We start from the raw sequence: 22,953 nt of genomic DNA, 5'->3' as shown, positions 1-22,953 counted from the left end.
AAGATGTGCAGTTGCTAGGTAAAAAAAAAGTCTATTTGCTATACACCATTTATTTGCTAGGTGCTATCCCTCCGCTTCAGCAACAGAATTTGGTTTTCTGCCTGAGTTCAGTAATTTTCAGTCTCATCTTTGGGTATTATGGCATTCACACTTCACACTTTGGGTGTCTGTTTTGCTCCCAAGATAATAGGCATACTTTTTTACTTGCAGAAAAAAAAACATTTTTTGCAGTGGACTCAACATTCAGCAATTGGCTTTGAAAAACTTTTTCCTTTATAGGGCAATTTTACACTCAGCATTTGTTTGCTAAAAATTCCCCTGCTTCAGCACAGTCTTTCTCAATTTTCACACTTTTCTGCATATACTGCATTCACAGCTGGTAGCCCTATGCGGTGTGGCAACTTTTATTTGCAAAATCAGTACCACTCGTGGGTCACCATCTGTATTCACTGCTTCAGCGAAACTTTTGAAAAAAACATACACCTATCCCTTTTAAGGGCTGACTCACTTCTTGAACCCTGACTATGGCTGGAAGGCAAAACCCCTATTTCAATTACCATATTACGCTTTGTGATAGGCAAATAAAGTTTTAGCTGCTTCAGCAATCTCTCTCCTCTTGGGATTGGGGTAAAGAGTCCATCTGTGGTTTTGTAAGTTTCAGTGGTGTGTATCCCTTTAAATCTGATCTCTGCTGCATGAGGTTTTTTTTTGTTTGTTTTGTTTTTTTTAGACCTGTTTGTAGGCAAAAAGCATAACAAAAAATTTCACATAAAACTCTCCGGTCCTTTTTAAATACAAGGACACCTCTTTTATCCAAACACAGGGGGGGGGAAACAAAGCTTCCATTCACTTGGGAGTATTTCTAGTGAAACACTATGCAATAATTCACATCTCCCTTAGTCAAGCAGTTCTCGCAGCCCCAAAACATATAACATGAAATAAGCAGATATAAGCAGTCTCTTAAGAATAAAAGTCTTATCTGTTTCTTGGAGGGAAAATCTCACTTCCTGGTTCAGCTTCAGGTGCAGTAGTTTTCCCTGTGTCTTGAAAATCAGCTCTGCTGTGCAGAGCTCAAGACCGGTCAGCTCCAAAGGTCAGCTCTCAGTCAGAGCTTAGGAGAGAGTTACTTCCTGTCTCAAAGGCAGGCTTTTTGTAAACAATCTAATCAGGCAGGTGGTGTTTAGTAATTAACTACCACACTGCTAGATTAAAGGCACATTACTGAACAGGGATAAGTTCCCTGTTACAACACCCTTACTGCTTCCATATGAATTAAGATGCTAAGTAGCAGACAGGTGCTGCTAATCAAATGCCCTTAATTAATTGATCATGAGCAGGTGTGACCACCTCTATAAAAGCCGAAGTTTTAGCAGTTTGCTGGTCTGGAGCATTCAGGTGTGTTACCACAATGCCAAGGAGGAAAGACATCAGCAATGATCTTAGAGAAGCAATTGTTGCTGCCCATCAATCTGGGAAGGGTTATAAGGCCATTTCCAAATAATTTAAAGTCCATCATTCTACAGTGCGAAAGATTATTCAAAACTGGAAACCATTCAAGACAGTTGCCAATCTTCCCATGAGTGGACGTCCCAGCAAATTCACCCCAAGGTCAGACCGTGCAATGCTCATAGGAATTGCAAAAAAACGAAGAGTTACAAAATCTCAGACTCTACAGGCCTCAGTTAGCATGTTAGATGTTAAAGTTCATTACAGTACAATTAGAAAGAGACTGAACAAGTATGATTTGTTTGGAAGGATTTCCAGGAGAGAGAAAAAAAAATAAGGGCATGGCAGCACGGCTTAGGTTTGCAAAGTTGCATCTGAACAAACCACAAGACTTCAGGAACAATGTCCTTTGGACAGACGAGACCAAAGTGGAGATGTTTGGCCATAATGCACAGCGCCACGTTTGGCGAAAACCAAACACAGCATATCAGCACAAACACCTCATACCAACTGTCAAGCACGGTGGTGGAGGGGTGATGATTTGGGCTTGTTTTTGCAGCCACAGGACCTGGGAACCTTGCAGTCATTGAGTCGACCATGAACACCTCTGTATACCAAAGTATTCTAGAGTCAAATGTGAGGCCATCTATCCGACAGCTAAAGCTTGGCCGAAATTGGGTCATGCAACATGACAACGATCCCAAGCATGCCAGCAAATCTACACCAGAATGGCTGAAAAAGAAAAGAATCAAGGTGTTGCAATAGCCCAGTCAAAGCCCAGACCTCAACCCGATTGAAATGCTATGGCGGGACCTTTAGAGAGCTGTGCATAAACAAATGCAAACCTCAATGAACTGAAGCAACGTTGTAAAGAAGAGTGGTCCAAAATTCCTCCACAACGATGTGAGAGACTGATAAAGTCATACAGAAAACGATTATTTCAAGTTATTGCTGCTAAAGGTGGTTCTACAAACTATTGAATCATAAGGTGTACTTAGTTTTTCACACATGTTTTCTCCATTTTGGCTTTATTTTTGTTAAATAAATCGTGACACTGTTTAATATGTCATGTGTTATTGTTCATTTGAATTTGTATTTACATAATTTTAAGACCTGCTAAGGAACAGATGATTGTTATTATGTCCAGATATGTAAAACCATAGAATTCAAAGAGGCCGTACTTTCTTTTTCACACAACTGTATGTCACTTCCATTGAACAAAATAGTTATTGCAAGAAGTATTGTAAATAATTCAGTTATTTTTTACATTTCTTACCATGGACCAGTCAGAAGGTGAGGTTTTCTTTTGGGCTCCATCACTAGAAGCTGTAAATGCAGAAAAAGAGAGAGGGGAGCTAATGTATCAATGTTATGTGCAGCTATGAACAGAGTATGTCACCTCACCTGTAGGGAGGAGGGTAACATGGACGAGTGCAGGTGACACCTGTAGGGAGGAGGGTCACATGGACGAGTGCAGGTGACACCTGTAGGGAGGAGGGTAACATGGACGAGTGCAGGTGACACCTGTAGGGAGGAGGGTAACATGGACGAGTGCAGGTGTCACCTGTAGGGAGGAGGGCAACATGGACGAGTGCAGGTGACACCTGTAGGGAGGAGGGTAACATGGACGAGTGCAGGTGACACCTGTAGGGAGGAGGGTAACATGGACGAGTGCAGGTGTCACCTGTAGGGAGGAGGGTAACATGGACGAGTGCAGGTGTCACCTGTAGGGAGGAGGGCAACATGGACGAGTGCAGGTGACACCTGTAGGGAGGAGGGTAACATGGACGAGTGCAGGTAACACCTGTAGGGAGGAGGGTAATATGGACGAGTGCAGGTGACACCTGTAGGGAGGAGGGTAACATGGACGAGTGCAGGTGTCACCTGTAGGGAGGAGGGCAACATGGACGAGTGCAGGTGACACCTGTAGGGAGGAGGGTAACATGGACGAGTGCAGGTAACACCTGTAGGGAGGAGGGTAACATGGACGAGTGCAGGTGTCACGTGTAGGGAGGAGGGTAACATGGATGAGTGCAGGTGTTACCTGTAGGGAGGAGGGTAACATGGACGAGTGCAGGTGACACCTGTAGGGAGGAGGGTAACATGGACGAGTGCAGGTGTCACCTGTAGGGAGGAGGGCAACATGGACGAGTGCAGGTGACACCTGTAGGGAGGAGGGTAACATGGACGAGTGCAGGTGACACCTGTAGGGAGGAGGGTAACACGGACGAGTGCAGGTGACACCTGTAGGGAGGAGGGTCACATGGACGAGTGCCGGTGACACCTGTAGGGAGGAGGGTAACATGGGCGAGTGCAGGTAACACCTGTAGGGAGGAGGGTAACATGGACGAGTGCAGGTAACACCTGTAGGGAGGAGGGTAACATGGACGAGTGCAGGTGACACCTGTAGGGAGGAGGGTAACACGGACGAGTGCGGGTAACACCTGTAGGGAGGAGGGTAACATGGACGAGTGCAGGTAACACCTGTAGGGAGGAGGGTCACATGGACGAGTGCAGGTGACACCGGTAGTGTGCTATAGCAGGGCCTTACTTAGTTAAAAGGAGGATCATATTTTTTAACATTTAATATCATTAAAAGTATTTTAAGTTCTCAATATCCTCCACTGTTTACTAAAGGGGTTTTATATTCATGTTCCCAACAATACATATTAAGAACCAGTCACACAGTCTGCTTTTAATAGTAGTCACACAATCAACAGGAGAGTTCGCTTTAGGGGGTTTCTAGGGGGTTCCTGTGCTTAGTATCACAACCCCCAATATGTCTGACTATGTGTTTACTATAACCTCTGTGCACCCCTGTACATACATTTGGCAGAGCGGGTGAACCTCTCTCTTTTCGTTATCTCACACACAGAGACACACACACAGAGACACACACACAGACACCCACAGAGAGACACCCACAGAGAGACACCCACAGAGAGACACCCACAGAGAGACACCCACAGAGAGACACCCACAGAGAGACACCCACAGAGACACACCCACAGAGACACACCCACAGAGACACACCCACAGAGACACACCCACAGAGACACACCCACAGAGACACACCCACAGAGACACACCCACAGAGACACACCCACACACACACAGAGACACACTGTCTCTTTAAGGGAGCTGGCTGTGACGATGGGGAGGATTTGGCCTGGGATTTAAGGGGTTACAACCCCATTTGGCCACCCTCTACTCTCATCAGGGAAGCAAGGGGTTAACTGGACTGAGGTCCAGTAATGAGTTTAGCCTTGCTTCAATATCCAAATGTTTATTCCCCTGTGAAAATGTATCGTGTTATGCCAGTGTTTGCATCACCTACATGCTGGGATCCATCCGGGAGGGCAAGGGTTAATATTTCTTTAGTGATTATAGCCCTTTGTTTAAATTACCCTCAAAGATGCCTGCCTACTAAATGCAAATGGTCAGGAGAGCGACCAAATGGTTAGGAAGCAGCCCCTGATCAAAGGCTCAGCCACTCTACCTGTTTGCAGGAAGCTAGAGTGTTATAACTCACACTTACAAACGCCTCTGATTTAGGAGGTCTGGGGCATTGGGTGTGAAATCTAACACCAGGTGACAAATGTCCACTACCCAGGGGTCCCTGCTTCAAAGGATGTATTGATGGGGGCCAGGGGTGCGGTTACGCAAGGAGATATCAGAATGAGTGACCGTATTAAATATAAGAATATTATGAAATGTCCTCGGCTGAACGTGCTAAGAGTTACATATGTGTATTCGTGGGACTGACTCGCACATAAGGAATACAAACACCTGATGTTTAGCCGGTCCTAACAGACAGATATTAATATCTCTCTTAATTTTAGTATTACACGGTAATATTTAGTCTCATTGGGAGCGTCATGCATGACGGAATGTATTAATATGTCTCGCGTGCCAGTAAGTACTACTGAACTGAAGTTATGAAGTTATTTACAGTGTATGTGGAATTTTGGTTCTGTTCTGGAAACTGCAGACTCCCTCTGTTATGTTAATAGGCAGGAAGGGCATCCTGCAGGAATTAACATAGCCTGGTGATCAAAGGCTAACTGCCTAATTGTTTATGCTGGGCCCAGGAACCAAGGAACTGAGTGTTTTTTTAAGTGTGATACTTCACACTTACAATAGAAGCCCAAAATCTGCTTCAAAGATTTTTGCTAGACAACTCGGCATCTAGGGTTAAGAGATGAGTTTGACATGGTATTTAAGTCAGAGTCACCCCTTACTCAAAAGGTCTTCATGTCTTCATGCATGTGTCTTCATTCATGAGCTGCAAGTATTGCTGTGATGTCAACTGAAATATGGAAGAAATGGCCCATCCTGTATCCTGATGTCTTGTCCTAATCTTTAAGTAAGTGTCCATATTTTGCCTGTTATTTGTATATCTTGTGTGTTCACCTTTATCAAGGAATAAATTATATTTTATCACATCTAAGTCTCGTACCAGTTCAACCCAGTTATATATATTTTGGTGTAAATTACAACCTGTCATAAGCTATCGTGACACTGGCTGCGGAAGCTGAAGACAGAAGCAGGGAGAGGAGAGAGCTGACAGCTGCTGCCGATGCCGGGTAGGTTCTGCGTGGGGGTACCGATGCGCCATTCCAGTGTTAAGAGTGGGCACAAATGACAGAACCATATTCACGTATGTGTGTTATAAAATACAATGCAACGATGTAAATGTGTGTATGAGTGTTCCCTGTGCTCGGGGACACGAATAAATAACAGTTGTATTACAAAAGTTCCTGGCGCCGATTGTTCTACAACCTCGCCACCTCATCGCCCAGCCGCCCGAATCCCGCCCGAGTCAGGGTAACCCATGCAGAGTAAGCATAGATAACACACTAATGTAATCTCCCTAGAAGCCAGGCAGTGAGGATACACAAGAACATAACACTAAGAACATCAGAGGAAGAATGGAGGCTCAGGAGATGTGTCCATCCCTGATGAAGTAGTGCTATACTACGAAACGCGTAGGATCTAACTAATACCTATGTCTAGTAGGTTTTGCTGTTTATTCTCATTGGTTTTTGGCATTATTGAGACTATTTTCATCCCTGTGCATTGGTTTGTGCAAACCGCGATTGTGACGTCATCATACGGCGCACTGTGACGGAGCGACGTCATCTCTGACCAGAGACACTGCTGTGAGAGTGACCGCTCCCGGCTGTTGCAGTGCCGGTCTCGGAGCACACTCTGTATGGTTGGAGTCCCCCTCACTGTCTAATCTGAGGACCGCTGCCGTGCCAAAACCTTTGAATGAACTTTGGACACTCCTGATACCACCCGACCAAAGGGAGGGTTTCTACTGAGGCGGATTTACCATTTCCGGTTACTCTTCCAGAGGAGGAATCCCACAGATACAACCCGAGATGCCTGCCAGAGACCTGTTCCTGACTCCTGAACCCCTACCTGGCCATTGGTAACTTGTGTGCTGTGCACACTCAATGCTTATGTTCTAGCTTTTTGATGTACGCAGAATATTTATCCCTACGTTTTATGTAATAATACTTTGATTTACTTCACTATTTGCGTTTTGCGCTGTTTTTTGTTTCCATTTCTCCAGTGTCTAGGGGGGTGCCGGGCCACCCCCTTATTTACGGCTGCAGACGTTATCATTAACCACTCGTCACGGTTACGTACAATTGTATTATTTATTACATTGTGGTAGTATGTGGTTCTAACTATTTAGTTTAATTATAGGTTTTTTTTGGAGTATTCACCTGCTTTTTATCACTGTTATTACCATTAGTGGTTATTTAGTTGCGCACTTTAATTCTTTTTCACTCAGGAGATGTGCGCTGATAGAATATGGGGCTCAGGAGATGTGTGCTGATAGAATATGAGGCTCAGGAGATGTGTGCTGATAGAATATGGGGCTCAGGAGATGTGTGCTGATAGAATATGGGGCTCAGGAGATGTGTGCTGATAGAATATGGGCCTCAGTAATGTTCGGCATCTTATTGTCTCACGCTCACCTCCGCTCAGGACACGTCTCATGTGGTACGGTTTATCTCCCATCCTGCTCTTCTCCGTCTGCTGTCGCTGTTCAGTTGGGATGAGATGGTCCCGTTCTGCCTTGGTGAAGAGCAGCAGATCACAACTCTGACCCAACTGGGTTCTCATCGTCTCCTCTGACATATAGTCTTCCACGTCACCGATCACCAGTAACACATTTCTGTGTCCTAAACCCCATGCAAAAAAACACACGTCACATTACATTACAATATACAGCAATACTGATTATGTCCCTAGATTAGTAAGGGAGCATTCTTCTTCCTAATATGAGTAACAGTCTATAAGGGCCGCGGGATCCTTCTGTCTCAGTGTCATCTGCAGGTGACTGGACAGATTTAAGGCCCCCAGATCCCTTTTCTCTGAGTGTTATAGGATTATAACTCCTTACTCCCACTTAAGCCGCACGTATAGTGCGTGCGACGGGCGACTCATGACGTCACCCGTCGCCGCTAGCAAAAGTTGTATTTCGCTTTGCGGCGGCGTGGGCGACCTGGCCTTTGATTGGTTATGGGGCTGTCACATGAGGCGACAGCCCTTGAAAAATCAAAAATTGCCAGCTTCAGGAATTTGCGTCGCCACGTCACCGTCACGCTTACTATAAGCGCACGCGGCGGCGGCAATGTATTTGTTTTCGGGCGACGTCGCGTCGCTATAAGCGCAGCCTTACATTGTAAACTCTCTAGGGCACAGATCGCCTCAGATTGGGTCCATAAAAATGTCCAATGAGCTTCCAAATATTAGAATAAACTTGGGTTGGAAGTCCAATCCTGCACCTCTGGAACGGCTTGTTGGATCCATGGAGATACGTCCCGTGATATGTGCGAGTTAAGCACAGAAGAAAATCATAGTGTATACTGCTGGCACAACTTAATCCCATGTAACATACAAACTCACCACATATAATAACAAACAAACAAATAAACAATACTCAAAACTGCAAAGTAACAACAAAAAAACACCACACAAAAAAACGCACAAACAAAAAACAGCTGAAAACAGTTAAGGTAATGCATTTAAAAATGTAAAAGACAATAAAATACTACAATTGGGATAGCGTGATGCTGCCGGTCTGGGTGGAAAAACCAGAAACCTACTCACAAAAAATAAGGCGTAAACAGGCTAATGCAACCAAGGCAAAAAGACTGCTGCGATCCCCTCCGCTGCGGGGGACATCTGCAGATGTGCTCCGAAGCCGCGCACACGCTCCTTAAGCCGTTACTCCGGTATAATGGCGGCCGTCGGGGAGAGGAGCCTCTCGCTGCTAGTTGTTGTATATCGCCACGCCTGGAAAGCTTACTTGTTGTGAGTAGGATTCTGGTTTTTCCAACCAGACCGGCAGCATCACGCTATCCCAATTGTAACATTTTATTGTCTTTTACATTTTTAATACATTTTTAATACACTGGCTTAACTGTTTTCAGCTGTTTTTTGTTTGTGTTTTTTGTTTGTGTGTTTTTTGTTGTTACTTTGCAGTTTTGAGTATTGTTTATTTGTTTGTTATTATATGTGGTGAGTTTGTATGTTACATGGGATTAAGTTGTGCCAGCAGTATACACTATGATTTTCTTCTGTGCTTAACTCCCACATATCACGGGACGTATCTCCATGGATCCAACAAGCCGTTCCAGAGGTGCAGGATTGGACTTCCAACCCAAGTTTATTCTAATATTTGGAAGCTCATTGGACATTTTTATGGATCAATCTGAGGCGCCGGTTCGTATTTGTACAATGTTCTGATCTTGTTCTGCTGGGTGTCAGGCTGCATTATAAGAGAGATAGAGATATGGTTCCCTTGTATTTTCTATTTAACTAATCACTATACTTCACATTATATTTTGTTCACATAGCTTAAGCGCTTTTAGCACCATTTTTCTTTTCTGTTTAGCATTGGATAAAAGGAATTAAGTTCTGTAATACAATACCTGCGTACAGTAACATAACTATATGTAAGCCCTCAGGGGCAGGGCCCTCATTACCTCTCTCTATCTGGTTGCGCGTGTTTGTGCTCACCTGTATGTAACCGTTTGTTTATGTAATATACATAGCTCTGCGCCCCATTGTACTGCGCTTACGCTTCACGGATAAACGATAATAATGTAGCCTAGTGCCCAGGCTGTGTGTCCTCTAGCCCTGGCATATGCGTCCTGGTAAAGTGCAGGCAGTGTTAGGGGTAAATCTCCTCTCCCATGAAACTGCATGTGAGCATTATTAGTAGCACTCATTGGTACCAGTTCCAGGTGTAGCCTGGAACTGGAGGCGCCTATGCCTGGAAGGGGTGGAGGGGGCGGTATCTCTGCAGAGGTGCTGCTCAGTATGGGGCAGGGTTACCAACCACTCCCCCAGGTATAAAAATCTCCAGATTACAGGAGTTCCTGGGTAGCCTCTCCCTATGGAGGTGGTTACGTCCACCTTGCCCCATCAGGGGGTAAGGGGGTTAAGGAGGGGCTCTTGTGGCCTCACGCCCCTGGGGTCTGCTCCAGGGAAGGAGGAAGAGAGAATGAAATTGAACCTAACTACCTCAATAAAAACCGGTTGCCCCGTCCCTTCTCCTGCGTGTGTCAGCGATTGAGGAGAACCCCGGTCCTTGGCAGGAGCCCTACGAGCAGGAGGCCCTGCACCATGGACCAGAAGCTGAAGTCTGACCTGTTACTCCTCAGTACCGTCGGTGGAGACTAACACCTCCTGGGACCAGCAGGTAAGCACCACCACACCAATGCCATGTGGCACTTACCCAGGCAGAAGTGCATCTCCCTTGGGGGGGGAGGGGGTGGATAAGGGTGCTACAATCATAATAATATATCTACTCTCCCATACGTCCCTTACCGCAAGTGCTGAAAAAGTTCTCCAGAGAACGCCTCATATCAGATACAGATATCTCTGATCGCACGGAGTAATACAAGAAGATAGAAGGGCAATTCTCAGCTACAGATTTCCATTCAGAGTCCAAAGTAACAGAACAGGGTACACATTTCATTTCCTTAATCTTCCTCTTGAAGGGATCTTTCTGCAGCAGGTGTAACAGCCATGAGATGTCCGTGTCCCAGTAGAAGATTCCCACCCTCACACCCATGTCCCGACTCCTCCGTGCGCCTCTGAAACATGACACGGGACAGAGTGTTACACTGAATACAGGGCAGGATTATACTATAGGTTCTGATCCGTAGTACATTAGTCACAGGGACCCAGGATACTATAACACTGTGCGGTGTTATCACAACTCTTTACATGTACTGTACATAGGCACCAGCAGGGGGAGCTCCCGGTGTTAGAGGTAACATTGGAAGCCGAGGGCACGGTAACGTGATATCAGCAGATGAGAAGATGAGTAACATGTCACATCCATGAGTATTTGTATTAACTCCTTCAGTGCTGGGAGATTGTGGCACAATGTCCTGCCGTCTCTTCTAGCACTGAAGGGGTTAATGTGACCCCCTGATAAAGAGGCTGCATCTTATATCCTCTAACTACGGATAGAGAGCAAAGAGTAATCAACATAAAGACGTCCCAGTTACACTCACGGGAGATTACATGTACACTCCTACTCATTGTATTACAGATATAGCAATACAATGAGACATAATTACAGCCCTAAACTGATCAGGGCCCTGATAGCAATAACAATGGAAAGATGCGTGAAATACACGGTTTTATTCCGTCTAGTACACATGGCACAATAAAGAGGGACACAGTGTGCATATAGTGCAGACACAGTGCGCATATAGCGCAGACACAGTGCGCATATAGCGCAGACACAGTGCGCATATAGCGCAGACACAGTGCGCATATAGCGCAGACACAGTGCGCATATAGCGCAGACACAGTGCGCATATAGCGCAGACACAGTGCGCATATAGCGCAGACACAGTGCGCATATAGCGCAGACACAGTGCGCATATAGCGCAGACACAGTGCGCATATAGCGCAGACACAGTGCGCATATAGTGCAGACACAGTGCGCATATAGTGCAGACACAGTGCGCATATAGTGCAGACACAGTGCGCATATAGTGCAGACACAGTGCGCATATAGTGCAGACACAGTGCGCATATAGTGCAGACACAGTGCGCATATAGTGCAGACACAGTGCGCATATAGTGCAGACACCGTGCGCATATAGTGCAGACACCGTGCGCATATAGTGCAGACACCGTGCGCATATAGTGCAGACACCGTGCGCATATAGTGCAGACACCGTGCGCATATAGTGCAGACACCGTGCGCATATAGTGCAGACACCGTGCGCATATAGTGCAGACACCGTGCGCATATAGTGCAGACACCGTGCGCATATAGTGCAGACACAGTGCGCATATACTGCACCGACACACTTTATTCGAGCAAATACCCGGTATGTACCTGGCAGATACCTGGAATGCGCCGCTCCTCACCTCTGACAAGCCCCGTTGCATTTGCCTTCCCAGCCTGGGTTCATGCCTGGCTGATGGGCGGCTGATCTGTTAAATGATAATGATTAGGATTTAATAGGCTGCAATGCTTCGCGTGTCTACCAGATGGCATAAATTCATGAATTGTAATGCAGTATATATATATGTACTGTGCAGTATTGCAGCCAACGGGAATAAAATGCTTCAATCCCTGCCGGAAAATAACTCAATGCACTCGGGCAGAAAACAGTCACAAACCTCAATACACCCGGGTATACCCGAATTCGTGGGACTAGCCGAGCTCGAATAAAGTGTGTCGCCAGTGTAGTGCAGACACAGTGCGCATATAGTGCAGACACCGTGCGCATATAGTGCAGACACAGTGCGCATATAGTGCAGACACAGTGCGCATATAGTGCAGACACAGTGCGCATATAGTGCAGACACCGTGCGCATATAGTGCAGACACAGTGCGCATATAGTGCAGACACAGTGCGCATATAGTGCAGACACAGTGCGCATATAGTGCAGACACAGTGCGCATATAGTGCAGACACAGTGCGCATATAGTGCAGACACAGTGCGCATATAGCGCAGACACAGTGCGCATATAGCGCAGACACAGTGCGCATATAGCGCAGACACAGTGCGCATATAGCGCAGGCACAGTGCGCATATAGCGCAGGCACAGTGCGCATATAGCGCAGACACAGTGCGCATATAGCGCAGACACCGTGCGCATATAGCGCAGACACCGTGCGCATATAGCGCAGACACAGTGCGCATATAGTGCAGACACAGTGCGCATATAGTGCAGACACAGTGCGCATATAGTGCAGACACAGTGCGCATATAGTGCAGACACAGTGCGCATATAGTGCAGACACAGTGCGCATATAGTGCAGACACCGTGCGCATATAGTGCAGACACAGTGCGCATATAGTGCAGACACAGTGCGCATATAGTGCAGACACAGTGCGCATATAGTGCAGACACAGTGCGCATATAGTGCAGACACAGTGCGCATATAGTGCAGACACAGTGCGCATATAGTGCAGACACAGTGCGCATATAGTGCAGACACAGTGCGCATATAGTGCAGACACAGTGCGCATATAGTGCAGACACAGTGCGCATATAGTGCAGACACAGTGCGCATATAGTGCAGACACCGTGCGCATATAGTGCAGACACCGTGCGCATATAGTGCAGACACCGTGCGCATATAGTGCAGACACCGTGCGCATATAGTGCAGACACAGTGCGCATATAGTGCAGACACAGTGCGCATATAGTGCAGACACAGTGCGCATATAGTGCAGACACCGTGCGCATATAGTGCAGACACCGTGCGCATATAGTGCAGACACCGTGCGCATATAGTGCAGACACAGTGCGCATATAGTGCAGACACAGTGCGCATATAGTGCAGACACAGTGCGCATATAGTGCAGACACCGTGCGCATATAGTGCAGACACAGTGCGCATATAGTGCAGACACAGTGCGCATATAGTGCAGACACAGTGCGCATATAGTGCAGACACAGTGCGCATATAGTGCAGACACCGTGCGCATATAGTGCAGACACAGTGCGCATATAGTGCAGACACAGTGCGCATATAGTGCAGACACCGTGCGCATATAGTGCAGACACAGTGCGCATATAGTGCAGACACCGTGCGCATATAGTGCAGACACAGTGCGCATATAGTGCAGACACAGTGCGCATATAGTGCAGACACAGTGTGCATATAGTGCAGACACAGTGCGCATATAGCGCAGACACAGTGCGCATATAGTGCAGACACAGTGCGCATATAGTGCAGACACAGTGCGCATATAGTGCAGACACAGTGCGCATATAGTGCAGACACAGTGCGCATATAGTGCAGACACAGTGCGCATATAGTGCAGACACAGTGCGCATATAGTGCAGACACCGTGCGCATATAGTGCAGACACAGTGCGCATATAGTGCAGACACAGTGCGCATATAGTGCAGACACCGTGCGCATATAGTGCAGACACAGTGCGCATATAGTGCAGACACAGTGCGCATATAGTGCAGACACAGTGCGCATATAGTGCAGCACAGTGTACATATAGTGCAGCACAGTGTACATATAGTACAGCTACAGTGTACATATAGTGCAGCACAGTGTATATATAGTGCTAGTGCAGACACAGTGCGCATATAGCGCAGACACAGTGCGCATATAGTGCAGACACAGTGCGCATATAGTGCAGACACAGTGCGCATATAGTGCAGACACCGTGCGCATATAGTGCAGACACCGTGCGCATATAGTGCAGACACCGTGCGCATATAGTGCAGACACCGTGCGCATATAGTGCAGACACAGTGCGCATATAGTGCAGACACAGTGCGCATATAGTGCAGACACAGTGCGCATATAGCGCAGACACAGTGCGCATATAGTGCAGACACAGTGCGCATATAGTGCAGACACAGTGCGCATATAGTGCAGACACAGTGCGCATATAGTGCAGACACCGTGCGCATATAGTGCAGACACAGTGCGCATATAGTGCAGACACAGTGCGCATATAGTGCAGACACCGTGCGCATATAGCGCAGACACAGTGCGCATATAGCGCAGACACAGTGCGCATATAGTGCAGACACAGTGCGCATATAGTGCAGACACAGTGCGCATATAGTGCAGACACCGTGCGCATATAGTGCAGACACAGTGCGCATATAGTGCAGACACAGTGCGCATATAGTGCAGACACAGTGCGCATATAGTGCAGACACAGTGCCTTCCCCCCCTCCCCTGCCTTTCACCCCCCTCCCGCCTCTGCCTTTCACCCACTCGCCGCCCGCACTCCCGCCTCTGCCTTTCAGCCACCCGCCGCCTCACACCCTTGCACCCCACAGCCGCCGCCCTCACTCGACACACACCCGCCGCTTCCCGCCCCTACATCACTGACTAGCCGCCGCACCCACTCACCACCCACCCGGAGCCTCCCGCCTCACACCCACCCGCCACACTCACACCCCTACGCACCGACTTCACTGACCAGCCGCCGCACGCACTCACCAGACACCCGCCGCCTCACACCCGCTCACACAGTAGCGGGACTCCCACCCACAGCCAGCACTCCACTACCCACCCGTCACCCATACTGAACACCCACCCGATGCCTCACACCCACTCACACCCTAGCGGGACTCCCACCCACAGCCAGCACTCCACTACCCACCCGCCACCCGTACTGAACACCCACCCGATGCCTCACACCCACTCACACCCTAGCGGGACTCCCACCCACAGCCAGCACTCCACTACCCACCCGCCACCCGTACTGAACACCCACCCGATGCCTCACACCCACTCACACCCTAGCGGGACACACACCTCACATTTTTACATCACTTATGTCACCAAAATATACATTGTACTGTGGTGTGTTTACAATAAACCATTTTTAAACAACAATATCGTATTACATTTTCTTCCATGTTTCTTTTCAACTATTTATAAATATGAATACCTATTACGGATTTACATCCCGGGCAACGCCGGGTATATATCAGCTAGTGAACTATATTTCGGAACATACAGACACATTTATGGTTATAATATAGGAGTACTCTATGCATTAAGAGCAGACATCTAGTACAATTATCTGGTACTTATAGGTGATATTATACCTAGATGTTACTACTAAATGCCAGTATATACATGTGTTACAGGCAGGACAGCACCTATAAACTTTGATATACAATCTGTATTGATGGATTAGACTGGTCCTATTCTGAGATACATCTTTACTGGTTTTGGTTGTATTATGCTACTATTCTGCTGACTTGTATGATATTTGAATCAATGTAAAATAGACGCTTTTGACACCAATCTGAACCTATGAATGGAAAAGGATACTTACCTTTATAGATTGCTTGTTTTGCCACTTCATTATGGGGGTATTTTAATGTGTGAATGTGATATATGTGTTTTTTAACCAATATTTGAATAAAACGTTATTATTTTTTCCTGATCTTCCCGGTTCCTATAGGTCAATAGACCTAATCACAGTAATTATCTGTTGGACCACTGTAGTCCGTCTATTGAACTCCAACACAGAGTGCTACTAATAGAGGGAACCTTTTTTTTTTATTCTTCTGGGGTCAACTCTGTTAATATAGTTCTTTTCCCTCTGAGCACCTGTTCAAATTCATTCTCACTGTATTAAGTATATATGGGATGAGCGGTCTTATCTCCTTTATATGCCTATCAGGTAGATCCAAACATGTGTCCATCTCAGGCGCTAACTCCAGCCCCCTGGATATCACCTGTGGTGTCCCACAAGGCTCTGTTCTGGGGCCCCTACTCTTCTCAGTGTTCATTAATGATCTCCCCACAGCTTGTCAGGAAGCCTCAATACACATGTATGCAGATGACACAATCCTATATGCACACAGCCATAGCCTCTCTGACCTTCAACACATACTTCAGTCTGACTTTTTGAGACTCGAAAACTGGATTTCCCAAAACAAACTATTTTTAAACACTGACAAGACTGTAACAATGGTATTTGGGACCAAGGCGAAATTGTTAAAGCTTCCAGTGACTGAGCTCCAGATCAGAACCAACGTTAACACCACCCTAACTCCTGTTACTAGTTTCAAATACCTGGGCATATGGTTTGACTCATTTAACATTCGGGATGCACATTGATACCCGGACATCCAAAACCTATGTCAAATGAGGTGTACTATATAGGAACAAATCCTCCCTAAGGCCTAGGACATAGTAAAATCAGCGTCGCTGAGCCGGGCTGAGTCGTGCTGAACAGATGTACAAAGCCCCTGCATCTGTAATCAGCGTGGCTATAGTTTCTCCCTCCGCATGCGTGCTGATGCGTGCGGAGGCTGAGAAAATCAGAAGAGACAGGCAAGTTTGAAATTTTGCCGCTTGGGGGAGCGAAGGAGCGGTCATGTGACCGCTCCCATCCAATGGGGCTGCAGCCGGCATTTTACATACTGTGTCGGTGACATAGCAGAGCCACCAGACCAGACAGAGTAGAGGCAGCACAGAGGTGTGTGTGTGTGTCACTGTGTGTGTGTGTGTCACTGTGTGTGTGTGTGTGTCACTATGTGTGTGTGTGTGTCACTGTGTGTGTGTTACTGTGTGTGTGTCACTGTATGTGTGTGTGTGTGTGTTTCACTGTGTGTGTGTGTGTGTGTGTGTGTCACTGTGTGTGTGTGTCACTGTGTGTGTGTGTGTGTCACTGTGTGTGTGTGTGTCACTGTGTGTGTGTGTGTGTGTCACTGTGTGTGTGTGTGTGTGTGTGTGTCACTGTGTGTGTGTGTGTGTGTGTGTGTGTGTTACTGTGTGTGTGTGTGTCACTGTGTGTGTGTTACTGTGTTTATGTGTGTTACTGTGTGTGTGTGTGTTACTGTGTGTGTGTCACTGTATGTGTGTGTGTCACTGTATGTGTGTGTGTCACTGTGTGTGTGTGTGTGTGTCACTGTGTATGCCATTGTGTGTGTGTGTCACTGTGTGTGTGTGTGTGTCACTGTGTGTGTGTGTGTGTGTGTGTGTCACTGTGTGTGTGTCACTGTGTGTGTGTGTGTGTGTGTCACTGTGTGTGTGTCACTGTGTGTGTGTGTGTGTGTCACTGTGTGTGTGTGTGTGTGTCACTGTGTGTGTGTGTGTGTGTGTGTCACTGTGTGTGTGTGTGTGTGTGTGTGTGTGTGTCACTGTGTGTGTGTGTGTGTGTGTGTGTGTGTGTCACTGTGTGTGTGTGTGTGTGTGTGTGTGTGTGTGTGTGTGTGTGTGTGTGTGTGTGTATGTGTCCAGCTTAGCTACCCACCCAGTTAGAAAGGGCTGGAGTTATCAAAGTTGTACAATGTTAATAAATAATTTATTCTCACAACATGTCTTTTTTTTTAATTTTTAAAATATTATATAATATACACACACACATATACACACACACACAGGTTCCCCGGTGACACACAAACACACAGACCACTTCAAAGTGACACACACAATGACAGCTACCAAGTGACACACACACACAGTGATACCCGCCTCCCAAGCACGCTTGCTGTCTCCTCTGCCAGGACAGCAAAAAGCTCCTGGTCAGCGAGCGGCAGCACAAAAGTGTTTACTATGTCCCAAGCCTAAGGCCTCGGCCATGTTTGCTGCGCGCTTGCGGAAGCGTGCTGACGCGTGCTCCCGCTCAGCACTGAGCCCCTACAGCCACAATTACAGCAGCTTTAGTAGGGGCTAACCAGCGCTTCCGCGCGCTTGCGGAAGCGCAGGTCTTAGCGGAATTTAAAATTCCCCCGCTTGCCGGGGAGACAGGCCGGTCACGTGAGCGGTTCGCCCAATGAGGGCGAACCAGCTCCGTGACGTCACTGGCCCGCCCCCTGACGGCCTGCTGAGAGCGCGTGCGGTAAGCACCCGCTTTCCCTGAGCCTCAGCGCGCCTCAGCACGCCAGCAGGGAGCATGGACTCGGCCTAAGCCTGCTGGTCAGAAAGCGTATTGCACAGCAGATGCTAATGCCAATTATTGACTATGGAGACATAGTATATGGCTCTGCTCCTCAAACCCACCTTAGCAAACTTGACACCCTCTACAATTCAATTTGTCATTTTGTTCTCCAATGCAACTACAACACACATCACTGCGAAATGCTCAAAGAACTAGATTGGTCATCACTCGAGTCTAGGCGCAAAGTTCACCTTTCCTGTCTTGCCTTTAAATTCTTCATGGGCAAGCTACCCAGCTACCTGAACAAGCTCCTCACCCCTACCACATGCAGCACCTATCACCTGAGATCAGACTCCAAAAGACTGTTCATGGTCCCAAGGCTCAACAAAGTATCCGGCCGCTCCTCCTTCTCTTACCGTGCACCCCAAAAAAGTTATTTCAAAACTAAAGCCGTCTCACATTTTAATCTGGTCTGTAACGGTTACATACGCCTATAACATATATTACCTGTAACTGTTACATACGCCTATAACATATATTACCTGTAACTGTTACATACGCCTATAACATATATTACCTGTAACTGTTACATACGCCCATAATATATATTACCTGTAACTGTTACATACGCCTATAACATATATTACCTGTAACTGTTACATACGCCTATAACATATATTACCTGTAACTGTTACATACGCCTATAACATATATTACCTGTAACTGTTACATACGCCTATAACATATATTACCTGTAACTGTTACATACGGATATAATATATATTATCTGTAAATGTTACATACGCCTATAACATATATTATCTGTAACTGTTACATACGCCTATAACATATATTACCTGTAACTGTTACATACGGATATAATATATATTATCTGTAACTGTTACATACGCCTATAACATATATTATCTGTAACTGTTACATACGCCTATAACATATATTATCTGTAACTGTTACATACGCCTATAATATATATTATCTGTAACTGTTACATACGCCTATAATATATATTATCTGTAACTGTTACATACGCCTATAATATATATTATCTGTAACTGTTACATACGCCTATAATATATATTATCTGTAACTGTTACATACGCCTATAATATATATTATCTGTAACTGTTACATACGCCTATAATATATATTACCTGTAACTGTTTCATACGCCTATAATATATATTATCTGTAACTGTTACATACGCCTATAATATATATTAACTGTAACTGTTACATACGCCTATAATATATATTATCTGTAACTGTTACATACGCCTATAATATATATTATCTGTAACTGTTACATACGCCTATAATATATATTATCTGTAACTGTTACATACGCCTATAATATATATTATCTGTAACTGTTACATACGCCTATAACATATATTATCTGTAACTGTTACATACGCCTATAACATATATTATCTGTAACTGTTACATACGCCTATAATATATATTATCTGTAACTGTTACATACGCCTATAATATATATTACCTGTAACTGTTACATACGCCTATAATATATATTACCTGTAACTGTTACATACGCCTATAATATATATTATCTGTAACTGTTACATACGCCTATAACATATATTATCTGTAACTGTTATATATGCCAGGTAATGAGGAGTATTCAGCGCTCGTGCTGCAGATGTATGTATAAAAGTAAATCCACAAGCTGCAAGTGTGGGGAGCGTCTCCCTGAACAGCTCCTAAATCAAGGTGATCCCCCCTGGGATGGGGGGAGGCGCCCTAAAAGACAAGAAAATAAAGTGCACACAATGCGCACCTGGGATTAAAAATGTGTCATTTATTAATAAAATAATTAAAATTTATTACTGAGGGGATCCAACCCCACCTCAGTGACAATGGTTACACAACTAGGTACAGCTTCAATAAACATGCACCATAGGATACAAACATATAATCTCAATCCATAATTGACATAACACACGATGAAAAACAATAAAAATGAGACAGAATAAAAGAAGTAGAGACGGAACCAATGTCCTGACACATTGTGTATAGTGACACACCTACAAGTGACTGTCTAAACTGGCAAGGGGAGACGGATACCTACACTGAGGCCGAACGCGGGTCCACGGTGACCGTATGAAGATCCGGATCACAGCACCGCAGAGATGGAACCACCGCGTGGGCCTCCTGCAGGCGCCGTCTCAGCCTGTCAGCAAACACGCGCAGGATGACCTGTCGTGACCTCTACGCGTTTCGCACTACGTGCTTCGTCAGGAGGTCACGTGCAGCGTCATCCGCGCGTATTAATGCGAACCACAGCCAATCAAATGGCCTGGCCCAGAACGAGCACCCCGTATGTGTCCTGCACATGCGGAGAGTGAATCAAAGTTAATGCGCAACAGTCCATGTTACTTAACTAAACAACACAACATAAATACTCACAAACATCCATTGGTATACACAACACCTTTAAATGAATAGTTAAATAAAATAATTTAATAATGAACTCTTTCCATGCTAAAGTGCAAACGAAGAGATCTATAACAGATCTAGCAAGACAATGATCTGTGTGTTATAGGGAGAGAGGTGAAGCTATTCCTCCTATAGTGAGAAAGGAGATTGACAGGTAAGATAAGTTATACATTGCACACTTACTGTATATCTGCCCCATCAGGATGTGGGGTGGCTGTGGAGCAGGTGGGGGCCACATCAGGATCTGGGGTGGCTGTGGAGCAGGTGGGGGCCACATCAGGATCTGGGGTGGCTGTGGAGCAGGTGGGGGCCACATTAGGATCTGGGGTGGCTGTGGAGCAGGTGGGGGCCACATTAGGATCTGTGGTGGTTGTGGAGCAGCTGGGGGCCACATTAGGATGTGGGGTGGTTGGGGAGCAGCTGGGGGCCACATAAGGATATGTGGTGGTTGTGGAGCAGCTGGGGGCCACATAAGGATCTGTGGTGGTTGGGGAGCAGGTGGGAGCCACATTAGGATGTGGGGTTGTTGGGGAGCAGGTGGGGGCCACATTAGTATCTGTGGTGGTTGGGGAGCAGGTGGGAGCCACATTAGGATGTGGGGTTGTTGGGGAGCAGGTGGGGGCCACATTAGTATCTGTGGTGGTTGGGGAGCAGGTGGGAGCCACATTAGTATCTGTGGTGGTTGGGGAGCAGGTGGGGGCCACATTAGGATCTGGGGTGGTTGGGGAGCAGGTGGGGGCCACATTAGGATGTGGGGTTGTTGGGGAGCAGGTGGGGGCCACATTAGTATCTGTGGTGGTTGGGGAGCAGGTGGGAGCCACATTAGGATGTGGGGTTGTTGGGGAGCAGGTGGGGGCCACATTAGGATCTGGGGTGGTTGGGGAGCAGCTGGGGGCCACATTAGGATCTGGGGTGGTTGGGGAGCAGCTGGGGGCCACATTAGGATGTGGGGTGGCTGCAGACCAGCTGGGGGCCACATTAGTATCTGTGGTGGTTGGGGAGCAGGTGGGGGCCACATTAGTATCTGTGGTGGTTGGGGAGCAGCTGGGGGCCACATTAGGATGTGGGGTGGTTGGGGAGCAGGTGGGGGCCACATTAGTATCTGTGGTGGTTGTGGAGCAGCTGGGGGCTACATAAGGATCTGTGGTGGTTGTGGAGCAGCTGGGGGCCACATAAGGATCTGTGGTGGTTGTGGAGCAGCTGGGGGCCACATAAGGATCTGTGGTGGTTGTGGAGCAGCTGGGGGCCACATAAGGATCTGTGGTGGTTGTGGAGCAGCTGGGGGCCACATAAGGATGTGGGGTGGTTGGGGAGCAGCTGGGGGCCACATAAGGATGTGGGGTGGTTGGGGAGCAGCTGGGGGCCACATAAGGATCTGTGGTGGTTGTGGAGCAGCTGGGGGCCACATAAGGAACTGTGGTGGTTGGGGAGCAGCTGGGGGCCACATTAGGATGTGGGGGGGCTGTGGATGAGTCTTGGGAAGAGAGGTCAATGTGATGAGAGGAGAGGGGGGTCCCATCAGAGAGCAGAGGAGCATTGTGGGGGCGGCCGGTCCCCTCGGGGGGTGTGGGGGTGGGGGAATACCCCCCACTCTCTCCCACTTCAGTCCCATGTACTTTCTGCTCCTTCTGTGTGTCCCCAGCAGCAGTCCCACGCCACGTCTCCCGTGGGGCACTCATGCTGCTGCCGGCTGGGTCCCTCCTGTGTCTCTGCTGCTGCCGGCTGGGTCCCTCCTGTGTCTCTGCTGCTGCCGGCTGGGTCCCTCCTGTGTCTCTGCTGCTGCCGGCTGGGTCCCTCCTGTGTCTCTGCTGCTGCCGGCTGGGTCCCTCCTGTGTCTCTGCTGCTGCCGGATGGGAGGGGGGGGGGGGGGGGGTGGGGTTAATCCGGCAGCAGTTTCCCGGAATCCGAGTTACTTTCACTTTCACTCTGACTGTGTATTTATTTATTTATTTATAACATGTGTTACCCCAGGCAGTAATACAGTGACAGTTACCCCAGGCAGTAATACAGTGACAGTTACCCCAGGCAGTAATACAGTGACAGTTACCCCAGGCAGTAATACAGTGACAGTTACCCCAGGCAGTAATACAGTGAGAGTTACCCCAGGCAGTAATACAGTGAGAGTTACCCCAGGCAGTA

The 22,953-nt window shown here is 47.1% G+C and overlaps 1 protein-coding gene across 1 annotated transcript in view; it reads right to left on the bottom strand.

The window, feature by feature from the left end:
* LOC142463604 (uncharacterized) overlaps positions 1-22,665 on the bottom strand; it is a 131,327-nt gene extending 108,662 nt beyond the window's left edge. Inside the window, exons 1-4 of the mRNA XM_075566552.1 lie at positions 20,998-22,665; positions 10,303-10,571; positions 7,440-7,646; positions 2,723-2,772 (exon numbers count right to left, since the gene is read on the bottom strand). Coding sequence (XP_075422667.1) covers positions 2,723-2,772; positions 7,440-7,646; positions 10,303-10,571; positions 20,998-22,493 — 2,022 coding nt within the window. The 5' untranslated portion in view covers positions 22,494-22,665. The remainder of the gene's footprint in view (positions 1-2,722; positions 2,773-7,439; positions 7,647-10,302; positions 10,572-20,997) is intronic.
* Between the last annotated feature and the right edge of the window lie 288 nt (positions 22,666-22,953).

Source organism: Ascaphus truei, chromosome 11, assembly GCF_040206685.1.
Source record: "Ascaphus truei isolate aAscTru1 chromosome 11, aAscTru1.hap1, whole genome shotgun sequence".
Taxonomy (NCBI): Eukaryota; Metazoa; Chordata; class Amphibia; order Anura; family Ascaphidae; genus Ascaphus; species Ascaphus truei.
The sequence above is the reverse complement of the archived record's forward strand: the minus strand, read 5'-3'. Positions and strand labels throughout refer to the sequence as shown.